This window comes from Dysidea avara, chromosome 2, assembly GCF_963678975.1.
Source record: "Dysidea avara chromosome 2, odDysAvar1.4, whole genome shotgun sequence".
Classification (NCBI taxonomy): Eukaryota; Metazoa; Porifera; class Demospongiae; order Dictyoceratida; family Dysideidae; genus Dysidea; species Dysidea avara.
In genome coordinates, this window is record NC_089273.1 from 48446314 (window position 1) to 48473665 (window position 27352).

At 38.4% G+C, this 27352-nt stretch overlaps 1 protein-coding gene across 1 annotated transcript; it reads right to left on the reverse strand.

Moving 5' to 3' along the window:
* Positions 1-1939: 1939 nt before the first annotated feature.
* Positions 1940-26120, reverse strand: LOC136247522 (uncharacterized). Its single transcript, XM_066039266.1, has 2 exons — positions 26031-26120; positions 1940-3269 (listed from the first exon to the last, which is right to left on the reverse strand). The coding sequence occupies exon 2, from the start codon at positions 3235-3237 to the stop codon at positions 2032-2034; it is 1206 nt and encodes a 401-aa protein (XP_065895338.1). The 5' UTR covers positions 3238-3269; positions 26031-26120; the 3' UTR covers positions 1940-2031.
* Between the last annotated feature and the right edge of the window lie 1232 nt (positions 26121-27352).

Genomic DNA, 27352 nt, shown 5'->3' on the forward strand with positions numbered 1-27352 from the left:
CAATAGCTCTTTCCAATCTGAAGTTATCAATTGTCAAAGTTGGCAAATTGGATGTGTGTGGAAGGCCCCTTTTCGCAAATCCGGTCACATATGTATTATATATATAATTTGTACATTTACTGATAAAATATTTAAAGTACATCTACTTCATCTTTTCTTCTTCCTGTAGTAAAGAAAAAAAACATAGGTTAGAAAAGTCCCAAAGCTGGCCATAGACCGGATTTGGGGTATACAAATACAAAAAGAAATGAAATCTAATCCAAAACAGCCAAGCTGTAAAAAAAGTGTGCGGCCCTCAGAAAGGCTATGGTGAAAAAAGATGTGAAATCCAAGGTGGCGGCCAAGAAATGGCTGTGATGGTAGGTTAATGGTAAAAATTTTAATAATGACAATTCAGGTGAATTTTTATGCCGCTTCACAAAATTTACCTGAATTGTCATTATTAAAATTTTTACCATTAACCTACCATCACAGCCATTTCTTGGCCGCCACCTTGGATTTCACATCTTTTTTCACCATAGCCTTTCTGAGGGCCGCACACTTTTTTTACAGCTTGGCTGTTTTGGATTAGATTATATAAACACCATGGAATTGTTTCCAAGAGATAAATTTCAGAAGCGCTTCAGTTCTGGCACTACTATATATATAAGACTAGATACACTGTATGTGCGAGTTTGTGATTGGGATCCCATTCACGATAGGTTCGTGACCCGCCCATCAATTACAGACTGATTGATTTGATTTTTATTGGCTATAGTTTGTGAAAATTTACAGGAGAAAGTAACAGGCTAAAGGGCCTATAAGAACACCCCCAAACAAATAATACAATATTTACACGACACACAACACAAACTACAAAAATATTTATGTAACACAGTTAACAAAAATAGATCTAGGTGGACTACTAGTGATAGAGTACGAAGACCACACCTCTTAACAATCTATAGTTGTTCACTTAACAGTAAACAAAATGATCTCACCCCTTATTGGTCTAGCTAGCTGCACATCTCTTGGCTGACTCGAGATGTACTCTAATACAACAGTCATGTATGATATTCTAATAGAACAGTTACAAGTTACAGCTGTATATACTGCAACACAAACTAAACAAACTAGTATTGTAAAGTGTAACTTAATGAAGTAGGGATCTATGCAACAAAAAGTGGTGAATCAAGAGATGAATGATGGTATTGCAGCATAGCTCAGTGGGAAAGTCCCTACTTTGCATTGAGCAAACTATAGCTAATGTGCCGAAGTAGGGACTTTCCCACTGAGCTATGCTGTAATACCATCATTCATCTCTTGTTTCACTACTTGTTGTTGCATAGATCCCTACTTCATTTTTAAAAAGAATAATTATAAGAAATGCTACATCAAATGGTCATTTAAGTTGTTGCAATCAAACCATATTGAGGTGTTAATAATTAATTTAAAATGAAGTAGGGATCCAAGCAATTAAAAGTAGTGAAACAAGAGATGAATGATGGTATCACAGCATAGTTCAAAGGGAAATCCCTACTTTGGCAGTAAACAAAATGATTACTACATGCCAATGTAAGGATTTTTCCACTGAGCTATGCTGTATACCCATTCATTTCTTGTTTCACTACTTATTATCGCTTGGATCCCTAATTTTTAATATACTATAGTTATGTATATATGAGCTACACATGTTATGTGTTAGTCTGACATATCCTATACCTGTCCTGCATTGTGATACATAGGTGACATATATGCAGTATGGCTTATTACAGTAGTTTTTACATATGTAGTACTATGAAAAAGGACATAATTATTCTACATGTCACACAGAAGGACCTCTAATCTGACCTGTCCTAGCGGTACGATATGAAACATATCATATAGTACGACATATCACATTTCTGTTTTTATGTTGAACAAGTGAACAGACCAGTTGGGCTGTTCTACACCTCTGCAAGTGTGGGGTAGACGGATATTTGTCCAGTAAGCATACATAATAATATGTATATTTACACTAATAATATTATGCCCAAATGAGTGTATTATTTATTAATAGAATTCGTCCCAAAACTTCTTAAACTCTTCTTTGTCCTTTACATCAACTTTTGCTGAAGAAGGATGTCTTACTTGGTAACAGTTTTCATTGACTGCCTTTATGTATTTCACCAACTCACTATCATCTTTACTTGCTATTAATAAATATCTACTAACAGGGTATTCTGCAATATACTTTGCTATTTTTACTGTGTAGATAACCCAAGCATCATAGCAAGAATTTTTTCTCATTGTTTCATCATTTATTTGAATGCAGCGTATCATATTTACTAGAAGTGTACCACCTATACAATAGTCTACAGGCATATTCCATGTGCAATCTACTTTGTACTTTTCTGTCATTCCTCTAATAGATGCATTGCCATTTCCAATACGATGAAAAGCAACACCAGTGGCTCCACGCAATCTCCACAACTTCTTTTCATGCGCTTGGCTGACTGGATTTTGTCCCATTATTACGCTTACAAGTTCTGAAGGATCCTTAATTAACCTTTCTGCATAGAACACTTCTTTTAACCATTGACAAGGAAACACCTCATTATCTCTTTTTAATAGACCCAACTGGATGGTAACAGCAAGCCAGGCATCCCAGAAAAACTCTTCTTGCCACTTGACTGGATAACATTTTATAATTACCACTAAAGCCAACAGTGCTTGAATATCAGTGACTTTGTGATCTGATGTGGCAATTTTAACATTAGTGCCGAGTTGGTTTATTCTATTTTGTTGTTGACCTCTTTCATTGTAGTTGATAAATATTTTAATATTTCCACCACCTTGCAATTCGTATCTTTCATTGGCAACTGCTTGGTGAAGAAGATTCCGTAGTTCCCTTGAAATTACGACTGTAACATCCAGTTCATTTTTCTTAAATGACAGATGATCTGAAAGGTGAAGAATTTCTGCCTGCAGCTCGTCTCTGGGTATGTCTAATAATGGAATGTTTTGTTGCATTATGTCATTTACAAATTGATTAGCAGCCACATTAGTTGAATCACATTTTATTGCATCAACTATCAGATTGTGAAGTTTAAGGAATGATACAAAACGATTTCGAATTATAACTATCCCCAAAGAAGAAATAAATTCGACATCATCTGGTAAAGCTTGGATATAGCCTTGCAACATTTTCCAATTTATAGGATCTGCAACTTCTTGATCAATTCTTACATTTTGTACTCCTTCATTCATCTGGTCCATTGCCAGTCACTGCAGTATTGCAATATAATTGCCTATACATAAAGTACATGGATGTTGTTAAACACTGCACACTTGTGTAACTACCAAATGTCAAAACAAAATTTCTAATTAGTTCACATCATACACAGGAAACACCCCAGTAGTAACATGATTGCCATATCATACAATACAATAGTACTGTATAGTAGGGACCACAAAGGAGTAGGCATGGCCCACAAAATAACATCACCCAAAAACCAGCCTCAACTTTCCCTGACAACGATGAAGCAGTATTAGTTAGGTAAAACTTTTTAGATAAAAATGGATCCTAGATAGTTTAATCATGTGAACTTATAGTGTTTTTCTTCAATTAAATCATATATATTATGGACTAAAGAGAAAAAAATGTTTGGTTTTATAAATGAACAAATCACTCAATTTGTAAGTTAATTGTTGTCCCACGCAATGTGAGATTGCTACATAGTCTGATATAATTGAGTATATCTCATTGATAAAAGAAGCTATGGGTGTGAAACTTCACAGCAAGAAGGCTTAATAGTTGCTTCATCAGAATGTGTAAAAAAATAATATTTTAAAAAACTCTCTGAAATTTTCAATTGAGTTTTCTCACAAACTTTGCTTGTGCCCAAATGTATGGTTTTCCAAAACATGGTCACAAATTGTGTTTACCGCAAAAGAACATTCTTTATGAAAGATATGGGTTTTGGATCCTGCAACAAGACGATGACGAAGCAATCGATGTGTACCTGACATGATTAAAGCTCAAGGTTGGTTATTGTGAGTATAACAAGGAAGGATGGCCTCCAGCTGTCAAGGCAGAGCTGACAAGAGAAGTTTATTTGGTTGATGATTCATTAAAGGAGCGCCTCCTCCGTATGTCAGACTTCACATTGTAGGAATAGAAATCTATGTCAACAAAGTGATTTGTCATCATTTGTCCCACCTGATCACTATCAAACAGTACAGTAGTACTGTTTAAGTAGGGATCCTTGAATAGGACGTTCGCCACCCAAAATCCTGCCTTCAAAAATCATCTTAGAGACATCTTACGCCACAAAAAATCGCCTTTACAGAATAATATTAGTCCATCTAACACGAAATACAGCATTAAAAGCAAGAAAACTTACCAGTGACCGGATATAGAATTTTTAAAGTGTCCAAAACTTGAAATTTCGTCTCACTCACTGTCTCACTCACTGACCACAGTCACAAGCCTAGAGCCCAAACGAAGCAGCGCACGGTCACCATTTTACGCCACAACAACAAACTCAGTGGTTGGATGTGCCTTTTGGGGTTCCGACAAGTGTATGCCCTGTGAACCTTGTCTTTCCTTTTATCTTCAATCGGGTTGGTTGTCTTCTTCTTCAAGCACCAAAACCATACTGAGGCATTAATTTTCTGTATCAATACTTCTCTGAAGGCTCCACAAAATTATTTCAGAAAGCACTTATGCAGCTGAGAGAGCAGAGTGCTTATAATTTCAAGTGTTGCACGTGTGAAACATTAAGGCTGCTGAGTTGTCACTTCAACTTTTGCCAACGCCTAGACTGCAATTGACGAAGAGATTTGTTATGTTACTTAACAGACGGACTGATACTTGACAGCTTGTTCCTCTGAACACACTGACTCAGCCACTCAATGCCAGACAGCGAGATCAGCAAGTGATCAGATAATACTCGAGTGGAAATTGTACTACTTTCATCCTGTTAGTCGAGATTAAGCTCCTGACAACTGAAAGGGTCTATCCGTTCGAACAACTTCCGGCCCAGGTGTATAGAACGTGGACCATCATACTGAGACAGGTCATAGAACTTAGCGGCACTACTGCTACTACAAGGTAAGCTATGCATGTTACTGCAGGCCTATGTGCTTCCACAGTATGTACTTTAATAAGTTGTACAGGAACTTAATACTGTAGTTAGTTCACAAGTTATACTGTAACTAGCTGTGCTAGCTACAACAAAAACTAAAAATTGTTAATTTAAAATGAAGTAGGGATTTATGCAATAAAAAATAGTGAAACAAGAGATGGTATTACAGCGTAGCTCAATGGGGAAGTCCCTACTTTGGCACAATAGCTATAATTTCGCTCAATGCCAAAATTGGGGCTTCCCCATCGAGCTATGCTGTAATACCATCTCTTGTTTCACTACTTTTTATTGCATAGATCCCTACTTCATTTTAAAATTAACATTATAGGTTTGCGTTCACCTGAGCCCTCGTTTCTTGTTAATAACTCTTGTTACATGGGCCAGCTGCCCAAACATTTAGTAGTGCTGTGAAGACCTCTAAACACCGGAACTGGTAATCAAAAAAGCGCTTTGATACTGGTAAGAACAAGTGAGTTATGAGGCTTCAAAAATATCCCATACATTTAGTATGGACGATTCAGTTGCGCAAACATGTTTACAACATGAAAACATGCATGTTCCTGTACAAAACCATTCAGAGTGAACACATGTCCACCTCTTTGATATTACTATATTTGGCAGGGATTCAGGTGAACGCGTACCGACTATAGTACAGTACTATACACTGATATTGGAAAGTTAGTTTTTTATGTATTAGACAGTAAATTAGCCATATCTTTGGAATGCTTCAGTGTATCATTGCAAAATTTTCACACAAGGTAGATAACCACTCGGTGCATCATTTTAGCAATAAAACAGAAATTTGACCAATGTGCCAAAATGTATGGTTTTCCAAAATAGGGTACATTTGTCGGATGCCTCGAGAACTTTATTGAATTTCTTATTGTCACCATCAGCGGCCCATGGGAGAGTTTTAAACACTTCTCTTGCTTCTCTGCCAGCATATGATACCATTAGTGGTGTGCGATATATCATGATATAAAATTGCACGATACAATATAACAATGCATGACTGCATATCGACTTGCTGTCGCGGGCCACGTATATAATTCTTCGTTAGCACTTGCAGGGGTGCTCGAGCTCATCTTCTCTCATACTGTAGTTGTCATGCGGTTACGAAGAAATGTGGGTTACAGAATTCAATGACGTCATATCTAGCATGCATGAGCAATAGGTATTCAACGAGGTATTCAATGCTGGTACACCTTGTAGTATTGTTTACCAGTAAGGTATACGTAACAATTGTAACAGAAGAAAGATGATTTGTCTGAGGACGTTATTATTGAAGAAATGGAAGCTGAGTCCAGTGTAAGTGGGGAACAGCGGAACTTGTTGACTCACCCAAGGGCGAAGAGTAGAAGTTGGCAGTTTTTTGGATTCCGCACAGATAGTGATGGAATGATACTTGATAAAAAGAAAGTATTTTGTCGATTGTGCTCAACAAGTCTCCCGTACTATGGAAATACAACAAATTTAGAGTATCATATTAAAAAATTCCACCCAGACCACGTAAAAGACATAGAAGACAGCGCTGGAAAAGAGAAAGACACAGCAGATACAGGTAAAGCCAAAAAGCAATTGACATTACAAGGTTCTCTTAACAAGGTAAAGCCATATCCAAAGAGTAGCAAAAGACATCACAAACTTGTGAATGCAGTAGGGGGGTTTATTTGTTTTGGCTTATAGCCTATTAGTGTTGCTGATGACCCTAGCTTTCGGAAGCTAATGGCAACAGCAGATCCAGAATTTAGCTTACCTTCTAGAAAGATCTTTTCTCAACAAGTGATCCCAAGCAAGTATGATACTATGAAATGTAAAATAAAAAATGAGTTATTGAATCAAAATATTGTGCATTAACGACAGATCTTTGGACTAGTCAACATCAACACCGTTCTTACATTAACCTTACTGCTCATTATGTTACTCCTGATTTTAGTTGAAGACAAGATGTTTACAAATGAAGGAAATATTAACAGATCATACTGCACAAACAATTGCAACCCTGCTACAGGGTTTTGAAAAGGAGTGGAAGATTGATGGTAAAGTGTTTGGGGCCACAACTGACAACGTTAGCAATGTTGTGAATGCTATTGTTGATCATCTTAACTTGACTCACATGCCTTGTATGGGCATACCCTTCAACTTTCTATCAGAAAGGCATTAGATTTACCAGCTGTCAAAAAAGTAATTGCACGTTGCAAAAAATGCATAGCACATTTTAACAAATCAACCAAGGAGATATACAAACTTCGTGAAAAACAGAAGCTTCTCAAGCTACCGGAACATGAACTAATCCAAGACTGTATTACAAGGTGGGGAAGTACTCTACATATGTTAGAGAGGATTCAGGAGCAGCAAGCTGCAATAGCAGCAGTTTTAATGGAAGGCCGGAATACACATCTTATTCCAGATGGTGAAGAATGGGTTACTATTGATGGGCTTATTAGTGTTCATAAACCATTTCAAAAAGCTACCGAAGCAATGTCAGGCGAAAAATATTCTACTATTAGCACAGTGAAGCCACTATTGTTTAAGCTGCTTATGGTAACTCTCCAAGTATGTGATGCTGATTCATCCACAACCAAGAGGATCCAGGAAGCTGTGAGTTCTGATTTGAGTACACGTTATGACGATGTCAGTATCAAAGAATTACTAAATGTTGTTACTTACCTTGACCCTCGGTACAAATCCTTGCCTTTTTTAAATGCAGCTGAAAAAACCAAGATACTGCAAGATGTTGAATCGATGGTCATGAACCATGTGAGCGAAGCTGAAGAGAGTACTGAATTAACATCAGCTACATCGTCATTAGAAACTGAGCCAAGTGGCAGTGAAGGCCCACCTACAAAGAAGACAGCACAACTAAAAATTCTTTCCGATAGCACACTGGTGGCAGGAAGTAGGCCTGAGCCTATTATGCTTTTAAAATTGCCTATTATGCTTTTGAGCATTGCTCCAAATTTTCCCCTATTATGCTCCAATTATGCCCAGTTGTGTCCCATTATGCTCCAAATATTCTCACATAAATTGTGCCTTGACTGCTCTATTAGAGTATTTAACACATCCGTGATTGTTCTATTAGGATATTTCAATATGCGGTGACTGTTCTATTAGAGTATATTGATTTTTAACTAATCTTTTCTTCACAATGTAGCTGTAAATCTGATTTTTACCATGTTTGCACACTATCTCGTTCTGAATCATACAAAATAAGCAGAGTTTCAGCCTATCTGATAACCAATTCAAAAAAATTGTGCCTATTATGCCAATGCTTTTGGCTACCTATTATGCCCCAAATTATGCTGGCATAATCAGCGCAGGCCTAGCAGGAAGTGAAAAATGTTTACTGGAAAGGTCAGGCGATATAGGGAAGAGTTTTCGTCTTTCTTTCCACCATTTTAGAGGATTGCTATCAAGATCAAGAACTTCTGCTTCGTATTGTACCAGTTCATTCCTGGCATGATCAGTGGGATCGTTACATGATTTTTCTTGGGTGAAAATGTCTCCCAGGAGTTTAGTTAATGGACCAGGTTTTCGGAACATCATTACTGAAAAGCGAAATAGATTACTGTCTAGTAATGTGGATAAGCTTGTGTTCTTGTTCGAAAATCAAGATAATTGAAGACATGCACTTACAATAATACTAGTACTGTAATTAGTGTATTTCATGTCTGGTTGATTGAAGTAGTACCTACATGGAGAAATATTACATGGTTTTATATACAATAAACATCGTGATAATATTATATATATCGTATCGTGATAACATGCATTATAATATCGTGATACACTTTTTGTGTATTGCACACCACTAGATACTATTATGCCGATTTTTACCATTTCAGACTTTTCTGTCAATTCTGTTCCACTGAGAAACTGTTCTTTAAAGTCGTGCCAGTTCTTGGCATTTTCGGTAAACGAAAGAGGATCAGCAGTTTAAAAATGTTCATTCTGAACACAATTCTGTCATCATGTGGTATCTTTATTATTCTAATTGATACACACTGATTACATAACATAATATTACATCATCAATATGCTAGACAGGGTTGTATCGGGAGAGGTGGTGTTTCACTATGATAACATTAACATACAGCAACAAGGGGCAAGATAAGGCATACATACTTACTTGCAAGACAAATGCGAACAGTTTTATATACATATCAAAACTGCCATGGATTGATTGTGAACGTGAACTTTAGTAACATTGTGTATATTGGTAGACTTATATTGCGTTTGATTGTGGGTCTTTATTATTAATGTCACATGATAATCCAAGTGTGGTGTGTATATGTGAACCATCATAACTTTAATCTGGTTTTGGCCAAGCATCATCGAGAATCCGCTATCACTATACTCATTACATTGGTGCTGTGACCCTTTCGTTAGCCTTATCATCACTCCTTGATTATTCTAACCAGTCACCTAGAAGCTGTAGTACCGTGGCATGTAGAATTTATAATGGTACAAGCGAATCATCGTTGATGACCAGTTGTTTTTGTGTTTTGTCTTCCTAGAGTAAGCACCGCCACAATTTAAGAGCTACAACACAAGAAGACCTTATGGAAGGGGTACAGATCCCCGTTTAATGAGCCTCTTTAACAAAGTGGGCTCCATTATCGACTCAGAAGAGAGACTCAGTAAGAAACAAATTGCTACTCTTGCTAGTTCAGTCAAACAATTCAACGAACGTGGAGTGTTATTGTGAGATATGGACAAGGAGATTATGGCCACTATTTAAGGTGAAGATGATCTAGAGGCTGAGATTATGGAGAATGCGGCAATACAGGAAGCCATTAGTGACAAGATAAGTCAAATCAAGTGTGTTCTCAATGCAATGACTACACCAACCCTACCCCAGCATTTGTACCAAGTAAGCAACCACCTCTGCTTGAACCCTGGTAACAGACATAGAGAAGGCTGGAACATTTTGCATTGTGGTACGCTGGAACATCTGGTACACTGGAATATCTGGATACAACATTGTCCATATGTAAGTTGGCTAGTATGTTACTAGAACTGGTAGAGTGCTCATTGTTGAGGTGACAATGCAATGCTGCGTGCAGCATGAAAGGTGAGCTCACACAATCAAACAAGATGACACAAAACCTATAAATCTCACATGAGCTTTCTGGATTGCCGTGTCAAAAGCTCATTTCAATTTAAGAAGTTGGGCTTCTAATAATCCAGAAGTCATAACTAGAGCTCAACAAGATGGCATTGCAGATACAGCAGTGACAGTGAATGTTCTTGGCTTGATGTGGGATACATCACAAGACACTTTAAGACTTGCAGACAGAGCATTTTCATTTCTTGATGTAGTACAGCCAACCAAGAAAGGAGTTTTACAAGTTTTATCAAGAGTATTTGACCCTCTGGGTATGCTAACTCCAGTTACCATATTGGTGGAATTGTTTATGCAACAGCTGTGGCAAAGTAAGTTGAAGTGAGATGAACCATTGACCACTGAATTAACCACTGAATTAACCACTGAATGGAAACGTGTCACTGTAGGTTAGAAGCAGACTTCAAGTCTTTATGTACCAAGGTAGTACTTGAAGCTTGATACTAATGACCGGTTAGTATTCCATACTTTTGTCGATGCCAGTCTTAAGGCCTACTGAGCAGTGGTTTTTATCTGTACAAGCACCAGCTCTTCATTTGTCATGGCCAAGGTTCGAGTTGCACCACTCAAGAACCTTACTCTTCCAAGACTGGAATTGATGGCAGCCCTTGTTGGTGTACGGTTGGGTAGGTTTGTAATATCTTCTTTAAGCCATCTCCAGTTTCAACAAATCTTCATGTGGTCAGACAGCCAACCTGTTTACACTGGATATTCAGTGATAAAAAGCTACCGATGTTTGTTTTTAATCATGTGCGGGAGGTACATAAGCCTTTTCCTGATCCTACCTGGCAATACTGCCCTACTCAAAGCAATCCAGCAGATTTAATCACTTGAGGCATCTCATTTCATTCATTGAACAGTTCTGATCTGTGGAGACAAGGTCCTCCTGGATAACTAACAAGGCACAATGCCTAAGTGGGACTATGGAGAAGTACTACACCTCCATACAGCTGAAGAAAGTTCAGAAGACTTGCCCACTGAGGATAATTCACTGTCCCTGGCAAACATTAGTCAGGTTTTTGCTACAGTAATTGGTCAAAGTTGCTTCGAGTAACAGCTTATGTGCTTTGACTCATTTATAACTGCAAGCAGAAGGCACCAAACCTTAAAACATCTCAGCTACTCACTTCCAGTGAAGTTGCTGAGGCAGATTCAACATGTACAACAGTTACGCTTCCTGAAAGAGTTTCTGGCACTTAAGTCAAGCAATGCAGCAAAGCAGCACCTCCCCTTGATTCGTCAGTTGAAGCTTTTTTTAAACAGCTGACATCTCATTTGCTGTGGTGGGAGGATTCACAAGGCACTTATTGATGATGAAGCTAAGTTTCCATACCTTCTTCCAAAGAAGCACCCTATTACATCCTTGATAGTATAATCGTGTACACAATACCTATATACACTCTAGAGTTAATGCCACAGTGACAGCTATTAGACAGATATGCTGGATTCCTTCTACCAGGCAGGTAGCAAAAGCTTTGCTATGTAAGTGTGTACCTTGCAAACGAGTAGCCAGAGGGCCCTATCCTAAACCTGAATTACCACCTCTGCCTAGTATAAGAGTGAAGGATGCAAGACCCTTTGAGATCATGGGAGTTGACTTCACGGGAGCCCTTCATGTAAAGAAAGTGAGTGAAATTACTAAAGTGTATATGTGTTTGTTCACATGTGGAGTAACGAGAGGAATACATCTAGAAATAGTATATGATTTATCTGTTCAGACCTCCTTACAGGCTTTCTGAAGGTTTGTGGCCCGGTGATCCTTAGCAGATGAGTGATTCATTGTGTACATTAGGAGTACACTGGAAATTCATTCCAAAGGGAGCCCCTGGTATAGGGGTTTTGGGAGCACTTGATTGGCCTCACAAAGACAACACTCAAGAAAGTATTAGGAAAGGAACTTGTTACTTTCCCTCTTGTAGAAATAGAGGCAGTACTCAATGACAGGCCCCTCATGTATGTTTCAGCTGATATAATTGATGCGGAGTCTCTTACACCTTCTCACCTCATTTGTGGATGACGTATCACCTCACTACCTCATCAGACAGTAGAAGGCATAGTTTACCTTACATATGGAGTACCTCAAGTTAAGGAATTTGCAAAGAGACAGAGTCAGTTGCTTCAGTCTAGATGGAAGAAGGAGTACTTGACTTCTCTTCATGAATACCATCAATCTAGTGGAAATAACAGACAAGAAATTAAGGCTGGTGAGGTTGTAGTCATTCATGATGATGCAACAAGAATGGAGTGGAAACTTGCTGTTGTAGAAAAACTGATAGTTGGTTTAGATGGTCATGTCAGAGCAGCAGACGTCCGTACTGCAAGTTGAAGGATGAATAGGCCCATCACCCACTTGATACCGATGCAATTGATGACAATGTGAGCAACTTGAGTGATTGTCCAGCAGAGAGACCCACAAGGCATGCCACTATCAGGGCTCAGAACAGACTCAAGCAGTGGGCAGCAATGATTTGTGCAGCCCCGGACCGGAGGATGTCATGGATTGATTGTGAACTTTAGTAACATTGTGTATATAGGTAGACTTATATTGAATTTGATTGTGGGTATTTATTATTAATGTCACGTGATAATACAAGTGTGGTGTGTGTACGCGAACCGTCATGGCTTTAATCCAGTTGTGGCTCAAGCATTGTCAAGAATCCACTACCTCTATACTCATTACAAAATTAGGTCTGGTTTCGCTTGGTGGAATTATTTTGTATCACCCCTGACATCACACTAAGTAGCCTCTTACCTTCATTATCCAATGTTTCCATGTTGTGAAAGCTGCAAACAAGGCTAATTTTTGTTAATATTATAGCTGATGGTAAGCCTTATCTAGGAGCTGCTATTGGGTCTCAATCTTATGCTGCTAATTATGTCTCTGGTAAAGTTTCCTATTGGGTGGATGAGCTAGAAGTCTTAGCTTTGTTTGCAAATGCACAGCCTCATGCTGTCTTTACTGCTTTTCTCGTGGTCTCATTAGTAAGTGGTTATTTATTACCAGAACTGTTCCAAATGTTAGTCATCTTTGTCAGCCTCTAGAGAATTGTGGGAATTTCTAATCCCATCTTTTTGTCATCTACTGAGTTCCCTGCTTCTGATGAAATAACTCGGCTCCTACAATCATTGATACTTTCTCAAGCTTCTACCTATGTTGATGGTGGTAGGAATGCTCAGATCTCAATTAAGTCAAAGATCAAGTGTTTAAAGTCTTCTTGAGCTGTATCTACATGGTCTGATCTACTTGACCTGGCACCCTCTGGTTTGAAGAGATCTGTTGAGTTGACTTCTGAGAAGAGAGCATCTAGCTGGCTCACAGTTCTTCCTTGGCAGGAGCATGGTTTTACCTTACATAAGACCAGTTTTCATGATGCTATCACACTTAGATATGGGTGGGATCCTGCCAGGGTCCCCCAGCATTGCTCCTGTGGTACCAAGTGTAGTACTATAAAACACTCTTTTTCCTGTCCTAAAGGAGGCTTTCCTTCAATAAGACACAATGAGATTCATGACCTCACCGCTAATCTTCTGACTGAGGTGGGCCATGAGGTACAAGTGGAACCTCACCTCCAGCCTATTACTGGTAGTAGAACGCCACAGTCCGATAGTTGTGCAATTTTTGATACAATTATGAAACTTTCCATATAAGTTGTACTCCTTGTGACATAATTTTTAGATATAGAGCCATCACATATTTGACCTTTGGTGACCTTTACAGCCATTTTTGTATTGAGAATTCATCGTTTATGTATTTATCTCCCTGAGGTATCATTTTGCATAGTTTCAAATTAAAGGTGCTGCTAAAACGAACTACTCGGCTTTTATTTGAAGTTGATAGGTGATTGCATTCCAAAGTTATGATCATTTTACTAACCATGAAATTCTTCAAATGTGACCCGGTCTGCGAAAAGGGCTCTTATAGCCTTTCCAATTGCATATATATGGTAACCCATAACTTGACTGGTGAATATGGTACAAGCCTACAATTTGGTCACTCAACAACCCTAACCTGGCAGTAGCTGTGGGTGTAATTACATGGTGATAGCTTTAGTAGATTAGGAGTTATGATTAGCCAAACATGGATAATTGGAAAGGCTATAAGAGCCCTTTTCGCAGACCGGGTCACAAATTATTTGCCCATTATAATTCTACAAATTATTTGCCTATTAGTAATTTACACCCCAACGGCAAAGAATTTTATGCCTTACATAACTTTGTAGTGGAATGAGACACAAACTTCAAACAAAAGTTAATATAGTTCTTAGATCAACACCTTTAATTTGATACCATGTTTTAACAGTGTAAAATAATGCCTCAGGGAGGTAATGACAAAAATGATTAATTTTCAGTGAAAAATGGCTCTAAAGGTCACCAAAGGTCAAATTTCTGATGGCTCTATAACATATGTCACAAGGAGCACAGTTTGTGTGGAAAGTTTCATAATTGTATCACAGAGTGCACGAAATGCCCATTTTTTGGTGCTATGCTGCTCTACCATGGAGAGCAATTTCCTCTAGCTCCATCTAATCTGGAAGATGGTGCATGGTTAGACATTTCTGTTAATGGCTTCTAAGGAGGCAGCTGTGAGAGAACATTTCTTGATGTCAAGGTTTTCAACCCCTATGCCCCCAGTAATCGTTCTGCAACTCCTAAGGGAATATACAGGCAACATAAAAACATCAAGAAACAAACCTATGAAGTAGAGATAGACCATGCCACATTCACACCTTTAGTTTTTTCTGCCACAGGAGGGATGGCCGATGAATCTTGTGCATTCTACAAACACTTGGCATTCTACAAATTTTTGGCATCCTTGCTATGTGAGAAGTGGTCCAACACATATGCCACTGTATTGGGGTGGCTTTGTTGCTGCCTGTTTGTTACGTTCTGCCATCAGATGTGTAAGAGGTTCTCACTCTTCTGCTGGAAGTTTTTGTCGACCAGTCTTGACAAGCTCAGTTGGGTCGGTTCAAGCAGAAACTGGACTGACTTCCTTAGTTTTGTAACTGTCTGTGTAAATTTCATATTATAAAGTTGATTTAAAAATTTAGTTACTACGAACAAAAACGTGAAGTCTCCACACTAATATGACCATTTTTTCAGTTATGATGCCAATGCCCTGGTCAATGTGGATAAGTAGCTAATTGAAAAAATGGCAGCGGTTTGAGGACTAGCTAGCCAGAGAAAATTGCTCCGAGCCAGACAACCAGACCGAAGTACAATGTAACCATAGATTATGTATTTGTTATCCAAGATACTGTATGAAACATAGCGGCACACTCCAATAGCAACCGTACATTCCAAAACTCCAATCCGTGTTGTTAATTATTTCTATGCGTTCCACATTCTAGTTCAGTGATAAGGTGAAACTGTTAACTCTACTTCGTTGTTTGCTTGGTTAAAAGTGAGTTTAAGTAAGAAAAACACTGTGTTGCTGAAAAGAAGCAGTCAATTTGGCCTTGTTTTGACGGTTCTACGCAATTTGCAAGAAACTGCCATGCAGTGGCTACAACGTATTTTTTGTGTACCAATTTCATTACGTTAGTGTCTCTGTTTAAACTGTTTAACGCTTTTCTACAGTAAAAGACTCACATAAGATTTGTATTACCTGGTTAGTTTATCAATTTCAAGCTGGGATGTCAGATTGTAGTTAGTTGTTTGCAAGAGTTGCTATTAGCAACAAGAAATTTTTGTGTACCTGCCAAGCTAAACTACTGGTACTATTTCAGTACTTTTGTTTTGCAAAGTAGTCTACTGTTATTAAAGTTTTGCATGAGTGATATAATGAAGTGCCACATAATTTGTGATGGTTTCAATGACTCACAGAATTCACTTTTTAGGGCCTATTCACTGGTACTACACATTACCTACAAGTACTGTATGCTGGTTAAACAGATAGAATTTTATTGGAAAGCAACTGCCGTACTGCATTCCAACACAGGAAGGAAAGTTATTTACTAATATCCAGTGACAGATTACAATGATATATGAAACAGCGAGATCAACCGCATATTTGGAACACCGTAGAAGCACACGAGGCAGATGATTTAACAAAAAGACAGTCAACACACATTGTTGAGGAATTTGTAGCAGAACCTGAATAAATCAAGTGACCTAAAATATATTGAAGCTGTAAAAATATTTCTGGTAAAAGGGAGTGTGCTGGTGCGAATGAAACCATGGACAAGTTTCCTGGTTATTAAGGGTGTTTGCAGTATCCTAGTACAGTTGTGTTGTATAGCACAATCTTGTCAAACAATAATGGCGATAATACTGTACAGGTCATTTACAAATGGTGGTCTCCACTGCCTCCACCAGTATGGAGAATTACTGATGATAGTTTCAAAATCTATATCATACCTAGCCACTATACCGACTTGTATTGTTTCATTTAGCTGTAAACCATGCAGCATTGAAAATATTGAAGTTGTAGTACATCAATACATCATAAAATCTTGTACAGTAATATTAATAACTTATGCTGTAGTATTACAGGTATGTGCTACAAATTTATGTTGCTACCTGGGTCATATTGTGCAGCTGCATTCATGATTGGTCAGACTCAGCTACAAGACATGCCAAACTGTCTGTGTAGTGCATACATACAATTATTCTGTAATTCACATCTGTGATGTGGAGAATGAAATTTAAAAAATAAAATTTGCATCTCGTGAGATACAAAAATCGATATTTCTGTGAAGACAAAAATCATGCATCCGGTTTTATGGTGGATCTAGCAATGGTATACAACGATGAACATCTCACATTGATAGTGGGAGTAATTTGTAAACATTGATTTTTGGGTTTGCGGACCCTAAGTTAAATTGTGTATTTGCAGCCTAACGGGAGTTAAGTGTCCTCTTTGGTGATTCAGAAGGCTGGGGTGCCAGTAGTCACTGGCAAGGCCTCTCAACCAGGCGATCCGATTGATCTGCTGTTAATTGATGACACTGCTAAGTACAAAGGACCAGATGAAACTTGCTACTTAGCCAGATCTTATCTAGAGTTGTTGTAGTTAATAATTATATAATTATCCCTTTCACCGCTGGATTTTCCGGTGGACCATACAGTCTGCTACAAATTGCGCTATACAAACTTAACTGCACACTATATAGTACTTAGTTACCATACCTCTAAGTAATCACTATAGACTAAGGACCTCAACTAGGTTGTTTTTGTTTACATAAATAAAACCGCTAAGTAATTTACAAGACAACAAAACTGAAAAATACGGTAAAAACGGCTTAAATAAGTAGTCAGTTGCAAATACAATTGCTACAGGTAAGTATTACAGTCCATACAACTATTCTAAACAGTCTCCTTGCTAAGTGATTGGTTCTTCAGCTGGTTTCTTTAAGATTTATCCCAAATCTTGTATCACACATGCATATACGCACACGAGCAAATCACGCCACACTTCTGAAAAACAACCAACGATGATCCTTGGCTGTCTTAACCTATCAATAACACTCCAGTGGACTTCAAAACGTGACTATCAACTCGAGGATGCATAACACTCATCTTTTCAAACAAGAAAAATTTTGCAGTATTATGTAACAAACCTGCAATAGTGCGCGAAGGATCCGGTTATTCCAGAAACGGGACCTCTGTGCATGGGCGTTCACATTTCACCCTAAGCGCATCATACTATAAAACGCATGATAGAAGTGGTAGCACATTAGAATTGTAGTTGAACCGCCTTTTATAGTGTCAAACCAGATAAATCCGGTTGAAGCAGTGAAAGGGTTAATTAAAAAGTACACACAGCAGTAAGCAAATGATTTGTTACATTCACTGCACAGGGCTGCTTTCTTAAAAATTACAAAACAAAACACGAACTTTTGACTTTTCCCTACCAGCCAAGACAAGAAAAGCCAAATATTCTTCACAGTATTGTGATAAGTTTAGTTGCATAGTCTGTCTATGCTGTAAGTCTGGAAAGGATCTGAGACTTCTCACCATTTAGGTGACAAGCGTCAAAATTTTCTGCAACATTTGGGAATTATATTGTGTCTTCTAGCCATTTCCAGCCACAATACCCATCAGTACAATAACACCCATCAATACAATAATAGCCACAATACCCACCCTTCTGCAGCCACACAATACCCATCAATTACGGACTAGAGCAATCGCAAAAGATGTCCCTGGACAGTTGATATCAGTGGTTGTCAGTTATTCTTTCATCGATACCCTCTATGTGTCGTTCGAAGCTCTAGACCACTGGAGGCAGCTAAATCCTCCAAAACTGAGTTCACCTCTCTTGTTCCACAGTGGCTTCAAATCTTTACTAGATCACTTTACAGCACCATCACATTGCAAAGTATTAACCGAAAAAAAGCACAAAATATTTCATTTTTGAATTGAGCTAGGTGGGGCTCCTAGCAAGCTGCTGGAATATTACATCACATGGAATCACAGAAACAATGACTGCTACTACTGCCAAACATTTTGGTCCATCTTTTATCATCATTCTAAACAAAACTAGGTGATCAATGCAGCATCAGAAGTGCTGAAAGATACTTCAGTGTGATTGAGAGAATCCTGTGAATGAAGCACAAAAATTTTGACGCTCGTCACTCAGATGGTGAGAAGTCTCAGATCCTTTCCAGACTAGCAGCATAGATAGACTATATACCCAACCTTATCAGAATACTGTGAAGGATATTTAGCTTTACTTGTCTTGGCTGGTAGAGTAAACAGGGGGTATCCGGACAAACTTTTAGGCTCTACAGGATTTATCGCCTGTATTGAAAAAGTGTAGGGCTTTTTCCAAATACTGAATAAATCTTATTATAGAGGGATAACTAAGGTTACTTTGTATCTACTTGGTTTTTCTTGAACGCTCTTAGAATCTACGCAGATCCAAATCAATTTTCAACTTCGCGCGTGTAAGTATTATTTATGATGTGGGGGTTTCTGGAAAGAATTGTTATGCTTCGATACTGATGTTTGCTGTGTTGTTTTCTGTCCCTACACCAGTTTTGCGATGTCCTGATTTCATTTCTGATGTTTATTTTGTGATTTGGTTTGCAGTTTAACCATTGTGGATGGTGAAAGGTACAGGCTCGTTGGATCACAAAGCTCAGTATGATTGCGGTTGGCATTTAGAAATGTTATAAAAACCAGTGAATGTATTGTTTCTGCTTTTACTGCTATAATAAGTAACTATTTCTTCCTTTTACAGTGACTACAAACAAATCTCTTGGATGATGCCGGCATCTTAGGGAATCCTGCACACCAATAATGGTACCACCTATCACATCCCCTTTTGTCACATCCAATCCATGCCTGTTGGTCATCGTCTTCATCATCATCAAAGTATGCATTGCAGAATTGGCAAATATTTTCATCCACTGTTTAAATATACATAGCAATTTTAATAACTATCTGTATGCATCGTTATGCACTAACCTTCACAATCAGTAGTGCTAGCCTTCTTTCCTTTCTCTTTCTTTGCTGCCTGTTGATCTTCTAAGATTCCAACAAATTCATCTGATATTATGGCTTCTCCTTCAAGGAATATCTTCATTTTATTCTGTGATCCTTTCTCCTTTTGGATATGCAGTACATCAAGAAAGTACTGGGTAACTCAAGTCTGCACGATAGGAGTTATTGGCATTTGAGTGCCACAACTACTGCAGGTAACATGCTTTAGGTCCTTTCCCTCGCTTGACTTTTCTTGTGAAGATGATAGTGGAAAGCCTTTTAATGATATGTTCCCTAGACAACGGGAATAACCCTGCTCCTTTAAACCCTCCTTTGTAATACTCGGGCTTTAAGCTTTCCCAAAGGGTGGCTATGTGAGATGGGAAGGTCTCCTTTGTTGCTTTTTGACCATGTGTTTGAAGTCTGTGCGGTTTCAAGATTTTCCTCCAGATACTCTTTAGCGGAGAAAACAGCCCAACATCTAATGGTTGCAGGATATGCATGGTGTTGGGTGGCAAGCAAAGAAGGTGAACATTCATTTTGTGTTCTTGTGCTTCCCTGATAATTCCAGGATGATGTGGGAATAGTGCCCATCAAAGAGGATAACAGGTCCACTCTTGGTAAGGTGAGACACTGTTGGTAAAAATAAATTTGTAAACCGGGAAAGGAAATTTGAAGAATCCATCAATCCGGATTCACTGATGCCGTATAAAGCTTCTGCGGGACCATTCACCATCCACTTCTGATAAAGGTTTTTATCTTTGTACAGAATAAAAGGTGGTAACAGATCTCCTGTTGCAGATCCAGCACAATGAACAGTGATATATTCTCGATCAGAACCACTGTAGACATCACTTACTTGCTTGGTCCCTTTCTTCACAATTATTTGCTTTGCTGAGGCAGCAGTGCATAGCCCAGTTTCATCACTGTTACACAGACGTTGTGCAGTTGTGGCATCATCAAAATTGAAGGAGACTTTCTTAGCTTGCTCTTCTACCAAGTCGAACCACCCATTTATTACATCTGGGAAAGAGGCATCTACTCTCTTCTTGCTCAAGTGCTGTGGTCTGCACTTGGCTAGATCAGGCCATCGCTTAAAGAATCGCTCCCACCAATCTCTCCCTGGAACTCCAGCAGTAAATGGGTTGGCTATGTCGTGATCTCGTATGAATTCAAGTAAAGCATTTTCAATTAATTCTTGGTCAGCCCAAAACCCATCTCACCCAATGTGATGCATGTTGTGGTTATTTCTCTCTCTACATCCCTAGATAGCACTGTTGGACCTCCTCTTCCAATATATCTTGCTGGTCTTGCCACTGACATGATCATGTAGAGTGCTTGGAGCCACTCTGTATTTCAAAGCAACAGCTCTAACACTGCTGTCGGTGCTGCCCTGGTGCTCTTCTATAGCTCGAAGCAAATTCTCTTTATTGTAAGCCATAGTAATTCAAACTTTGTACATGCGCATAAAGCCATGGCATTTCCATAATGATGATGTAAAATACTTGGCCTGTCAAGGAGAAGCTGTGCTAGTATTCTGTTTCCCACTATTTATCAGACATGGTGGCTCCTTAACTCTGAATTGGGCATGCTAGAAATTTGAACGAACTTCAGCTAAAAGTTTGAGAGTGAAATTTGTGTGCACCGGGTAGAAAGGAGCGAGCTGCCACTTGAATGGAGCTCGCTTTATTACTTTTAAATGGTACCAAAGAAAGCTTGAAGATGAATGTTGTAAACAATCAAATGACCGAGAAATATATTTTAATGTTGTTGACATCATACACAGAATTTAAAAAATAGTATCCGGATAGCCCCCCTGTCCAGACACCACCCCCCTCCGTTTACTCTACGACAGCTTGAATTTGAAAAATCATGCTTCATTTTGTGACTTTTGAAAGAAAGCAGCCCTGTACTGGGAATCAAACAAATCATTTGCTTATTACTGTGTGTACATTTTAACTATGTACAATAGCTCTATATAAGATCTGGCTAAGTAGCAGGTTTCATCCGGTCAGCTGTGTGGAGCACGAAATTTAAAAAATAAATTATACGTCTTGTGAGATATAAAATGTGATATTTCTGTGAAGACAACAACAATCGTGCTTCCAGTTTCATGGTGGATCTAGTAATGGTATGCTCCGATGAACATCCCACAATGGTAGGGAAATCTATTTGTAAGATTTTTCGTTTTGCGGATCCTATTTAACTTAATGATTGTATACACTAGCAGGGCCTCCCAGAGAAATTAAGGGGCCCAAGGCAAAGAGTTAAGTGGGGCCCCAGGGGCAAGGAGGTTTCCATTTTGAATCATAAATTCATCCAAGCTGTAAGTTGAAGACAAAAAAAAGGTTATTACATGCTCACAATGACAATAGCTACCCCTCACCAACCATATTTCCTTATTTATTAGCTGCTACACTGCTCCTCTGAAGAATACGTGACTGCTCTATTAGAGTATATCAATCTTTTAAACAGGTATTCAAGGGGCTCTTTGTGGGACCTCCTGGGGGCCCTTTCAGGCTGGGGTCCAGGGAAAAACTCCCCAGTTTCCCCCCCCCCCCCCTCCTCCGGTAGTCCTGCACACTAGCTCACCTTCAGATACTTCTTTTAGCCAGTCTTTTACATCCTTCCCATTACATGCGCATTACTATAGTACATTCTAAGTAAGCACGTTAACAACGCAGAGTATCAAAACCGAAGTACTCTGTTTCATATCCAGGGTAATGAATATATAAACATTTAAAGCACCACCTATGCTTGTGTGTGCCGAGTGGTGTGTGCGAAAAATACAGCACTAGGGGTGTGCAGAGGCAAATACTCTATGGCTAGTAGCCTCTCAATACGCTTCCTCGTGCGGTATTTTCTGCCGGTACACACACACGGCAGTCCTCAACTTTAACTTGTACAACATTTAGTACGTACATACCTCTGCTGCTTCTTAACACAAGTAACTACACCAGCTATTACTGACTTTCTCAGATTTGTTATATAGATGTGTGCAGTGAACAACTCTTCTTGCTGTTTTTGTACTCGAGTCACATGATATTCATGTATAGCCACAATGACTTAATATGGTAAACCACATCATCTGATGATGCTAAATGTGTGAGTCATGTGATTTACATTTTAGCACTAATATAGACATGAATTTAAGATGGCAGTTAGGCCACTTCAACTTAGTTTCATGTTTCTCGGGCCCGACTGACTGTCGAGAATGATGACTGACTTACTCTATTCATAGCTAAACTTTATGTTCATGTATTAGGTAGGGTCCGCAATGAAAAAAATCGATGCTCAAGAAATTACTCCCTACTATTTCAACCTGTAGGGCATACCAAAGTATTTTTTCTACATACCAACAAAACTTATTTATCTTTCTCCATACAACGGGAATTGCGATTGTTTTGTACTGGAAATCATGAAAAATTGCACGCTCTCCGGATGAAGCATGGGTTTCTTCCCATACTTGGCATATATAGTCCAGGTCTATACCTGATCATAACCCACAGTAGAAAAAATCAATTTGCTACTGTGGATTTAGTACGGAGCTACTCTTAGCCATATATTTTTGGATTCGAATCCACATATTTTTGGATTCGAAGCAACCCAGCAATCAACAAAAGGAAAGTCACAAACCTTCACTATACAGCAATATAGTTTAGTTATCATTTCATGCACAGTGCAAGTTTCATATGGATCTGAGCTGTCCTTCCATCAAACAAAGTGGCATGAAATTTCTTCCAGCGCATCTGAGATTAAAATGGGAGGCGTGGCTGCAATAACTCCAACTTTTAGTTTCTGCAGAAAGTAATTTAGGTTTCACTCTTATGTTGTAACCATCTAGTTTCCAATCAGAAATGGATCACGTGATTATGGATTGATTTTTTGTGTGCATTATAGCTATACATGGTTAGCTATGTAGTGGTATAATCCAGGCAAATTTCACTAGTATTTTATCAACATTTGACTTTGACACCACTGGCTAAGCATAGAGTTAGGCATAGTAAACTCGCATTCTACCAAAAATTGCAGGGTTGTTTGAATGTAAGATCGAGATACTCTAATAGAGCAGTCATGCAAACAGTCTCCAGTTACTCTACTATTCTGTTCTCTTTAGTAAGAAAGAGGAATCCAAGAACTAAATATCAGGGTAAAAGTGCAATTGGAAAGAAACCTAAACAGTATCAGTTTACTGGTTGAGGTACACCGTAAATGAATCCACATTATGAGTACATGGCTATATACCCAGAGGCAATAATTATAGAGACAAGATTAGCTAACAAGAATAATTATGCTGCTAGAGTTTAAATTCACCACAACAATGATTCTATATAGTTATAGGGGCATTTCAGAAAAAAATATTGGTATGAATTGGCCACCTTGCACTACTAAATGGCACAACACACGCTTTTGTTTATTTAGCTATATTTACCTTCATACTAACTGTAACTGTCAGTTTTGTACATTCAATCATTTTAATTATGTGTATAGGTCCTTCTAGCATACTACTAGATAAAAATTCATCACACAAACTGGCTGTCAAATTTTAATGGTACAAATTTCAATCTGTTGTGCAAAATTGTAATTTTCCTGTGCCTTATATTCCCTGGTGGAGGCTCTGCACAGTAATAAATACAATACAATACAATATATAATTATAATTTTAATGGTACAAATGCATAACTGTATAATTATATTTTAACTAATTTAAGTACATGTAATTCTAACTACTGTCACTTATGTTACCTATGTAATGTATCTAAACTGTGTGTGTTTTAGTCACATTTGACTTACATGCATGTGTGATCAAGATGATTTCCAACAAAACAACTCAAATATTCTTACGTAAGTGGATGATGCCAGTGAGTCACCAACAAAGTTAATTGGTATGCATAAAATAGAATATTCGAATATTCAGTAGTTTTGGTTAAAGGATATTCGAATAGTAAAAATCACTATTCGTTTGAGCCCTAGTCATGACGAATGATGGATCACTTGTTCATAGCACCATATTTCCTCGCAGAAGTGGCACCAAAAGTGAACCTTGTGCAAGTGCGAGTGAAGTTGGTCTTCCTGAACAAGTTGAAGAACTACTGAAGTAGCTAACTCCTGTGTCACTTTGTAATTCATACTGTCGAGTGCGGGGACCAGCATTCTGTGTCTTCTGGGTGAGGTCTCAAAGAACAGCCGAGTGATATCACGTGCCTATATTGACCAAAGGCGGAGTCAGGTGTATTACCACAAAAGAAAAGTACCGGCAGTAAAACACTCTTTATATACAATTCAGACGTACCTTTACAACAATATCAGTGATTACAAATGCCATTGTTCCCTTGCAGCTGCCAGCTCTTCTACGTACAGTAAGCGTGTATCTTCCACCATTTGTTGAACTTTAAACAATCCATATCACGTGAGCTATCATCACGTGATGCTATATCAAACAGTTAGGGACTGCTCTACCGTATTTTTCAGGTTTCTGGCGAAAATCAAAGCATTAACGTGATCAAACACGTGGTCCGTGCTTCGAACTAGCAAGGCTTACATAACTTGCAACATACTAGCAATACTTGAACGTGTACAATGATCGGCAAAAGGTACGAATATTCACTTTAATGCCTTGCAAGTTCGAGATGTTTGAATTACAGATCACGTGTTTGATCACGTTTATGCTTTGATTTTCGCAAGAAACCTGAAAAACACGTTACTAGAGTATATCGATCTTTCCCGATCTGTTGCTTTCCTCCGTGCACTTTCTGTCTTAGATTTCCTGTTCGAGGTTACCTGAAGGGGGGGTCTCGAGACCCCAAAGATACCCCTCCCCCTGGATCCGCCTGTTATAGAAGGACTCTCTACTGGCGAAAAACTTCATACTTTAGCCTTTGAGATCACAATTATGGCTTTCTACAGCTGGTTTTTTTTGGTCTTTGACCTACAGCTAAGCTGAAGTTAAGTGGAATCTGAAACCCCCTCTGAAAATTTCTAGATCCGCCACTGAACAACGCACCTTGTCGTCGCCTCACTGTCGGTTTACGGAGAGAGGTGTCCACTATTGATGGGGCATTAACACACAGAGGCATTGGAAGTTGCATTTGGGACTTTATTAATTGTCCGTTAAAGAGGCCGTCCAGTCCGCCATCAAGGAATCAGTACAGTGGTGTCCGTTAAGAGGGGTTCCACTGTACTGTCCCTGAGGAGCAAGGATATCAAATCTTTGGTCTAGCCTAAACTAAAGCAGTGACATGACGACATGATCATGGGTTATCAGTGCAGGAGGGCTCAGCTACTTGCTAGTTGCTAATATTATGAAACATTTGCATAACCTCTATGTAGCTATGAAACTTTATCTATAACAGTTAGTGTATACGTACCTCTCAGCTGTTGTTGTTTTGCACGGTATAACTACAGTATCATCGACTTTCTTGATAAGCAAAAACACAGTAAACACCTTAGAGTCACATGATATACCACAATGACCTTGCATAGTAAACCACATCCATTTGTTGATGGTAATCAGATGGCATGTGATTTAGCTATAGACATATGAAGAGGAAGTATGTATCTTTTAAACTAATATCTACTTTTTTAGCTAATGGTGCACTTTTTATTACAATTTCCTATCCTCTTATATTGTCACCATTTGTTTCATATGGTAAGCTCTTCATCACATAATGACATAATTTATCGGCATATCCAATCACCATGTAGACTAATACCACCAGCTCACTGCACAACTAAACTATGTATAAAATCTAGAAAAGCTTTTGATTGACACTTAGTTTCTATTGATATCTCCATCACACCTCTTCTGTGTAGCATATAGCTACACTGAAGAGGTGTTTCCATGAGGTCTTAAGAAACAAGTATCTACTCGAATCGGGTTGTAGCTTTACGTGAATAAATGAAGAAAAGTAGCATCTAGCTTTCTAAAAGGATTGTTTGTGATTTTTAAATGTGTGTGCACAACATGTACAGTATAACCAAATAGAAATACCTGTGGTATAAGCCACAAATCCATGCATATAACGTACTTGTTACACTGAATTCACTGTGGTACTTGTATATCTTCCTCAATTAGCAGGTGTCCATTGCTATCAACTTTAGTACCAAATAACTCTTCTATACAACATGCTAGGCAATCCAATGGCAGGTAAAAATGTCACCATATCCTAATGGATCGATTTTTCGGAGATCAAAAATATAATTAACAAGTTTAAAATGCATCCAGTCCTGTTTCATGATAGATTCCAGAAACAATCTAACTACATGCATAATAAGTCAAAAGTGTTCTGTTCATTAATTAATGGTGCTATCAAAAAACATCTGTGAGAAGCATGCAGCTGATCAACAGAACTCCAAATATGAATTACTGATTCAACCACTGTGGAATGTAGTCTATGTACACTCATAAAACTCCATTGCCACCAAATGGCAGTACGCTGATTCTAATATGACCCGCTCTGTAAAATGCAATTTTAATTGTATTAATAATCTTTTGAGATATCCAAATTTGATAATTCATATTTAACGTCTATGCCTTACATGTATCTACTTGAAACTTTGTTACATAAATATCATTGTACTATGCAACAGTTGTAAGGTGACTACCTTTTCTACAAGGCAAGTTATGAGTTGTCAATTGAAAAGGCTGGACCAGATTACATAGCTATTTGTTAGTGTAATCAAACATAAT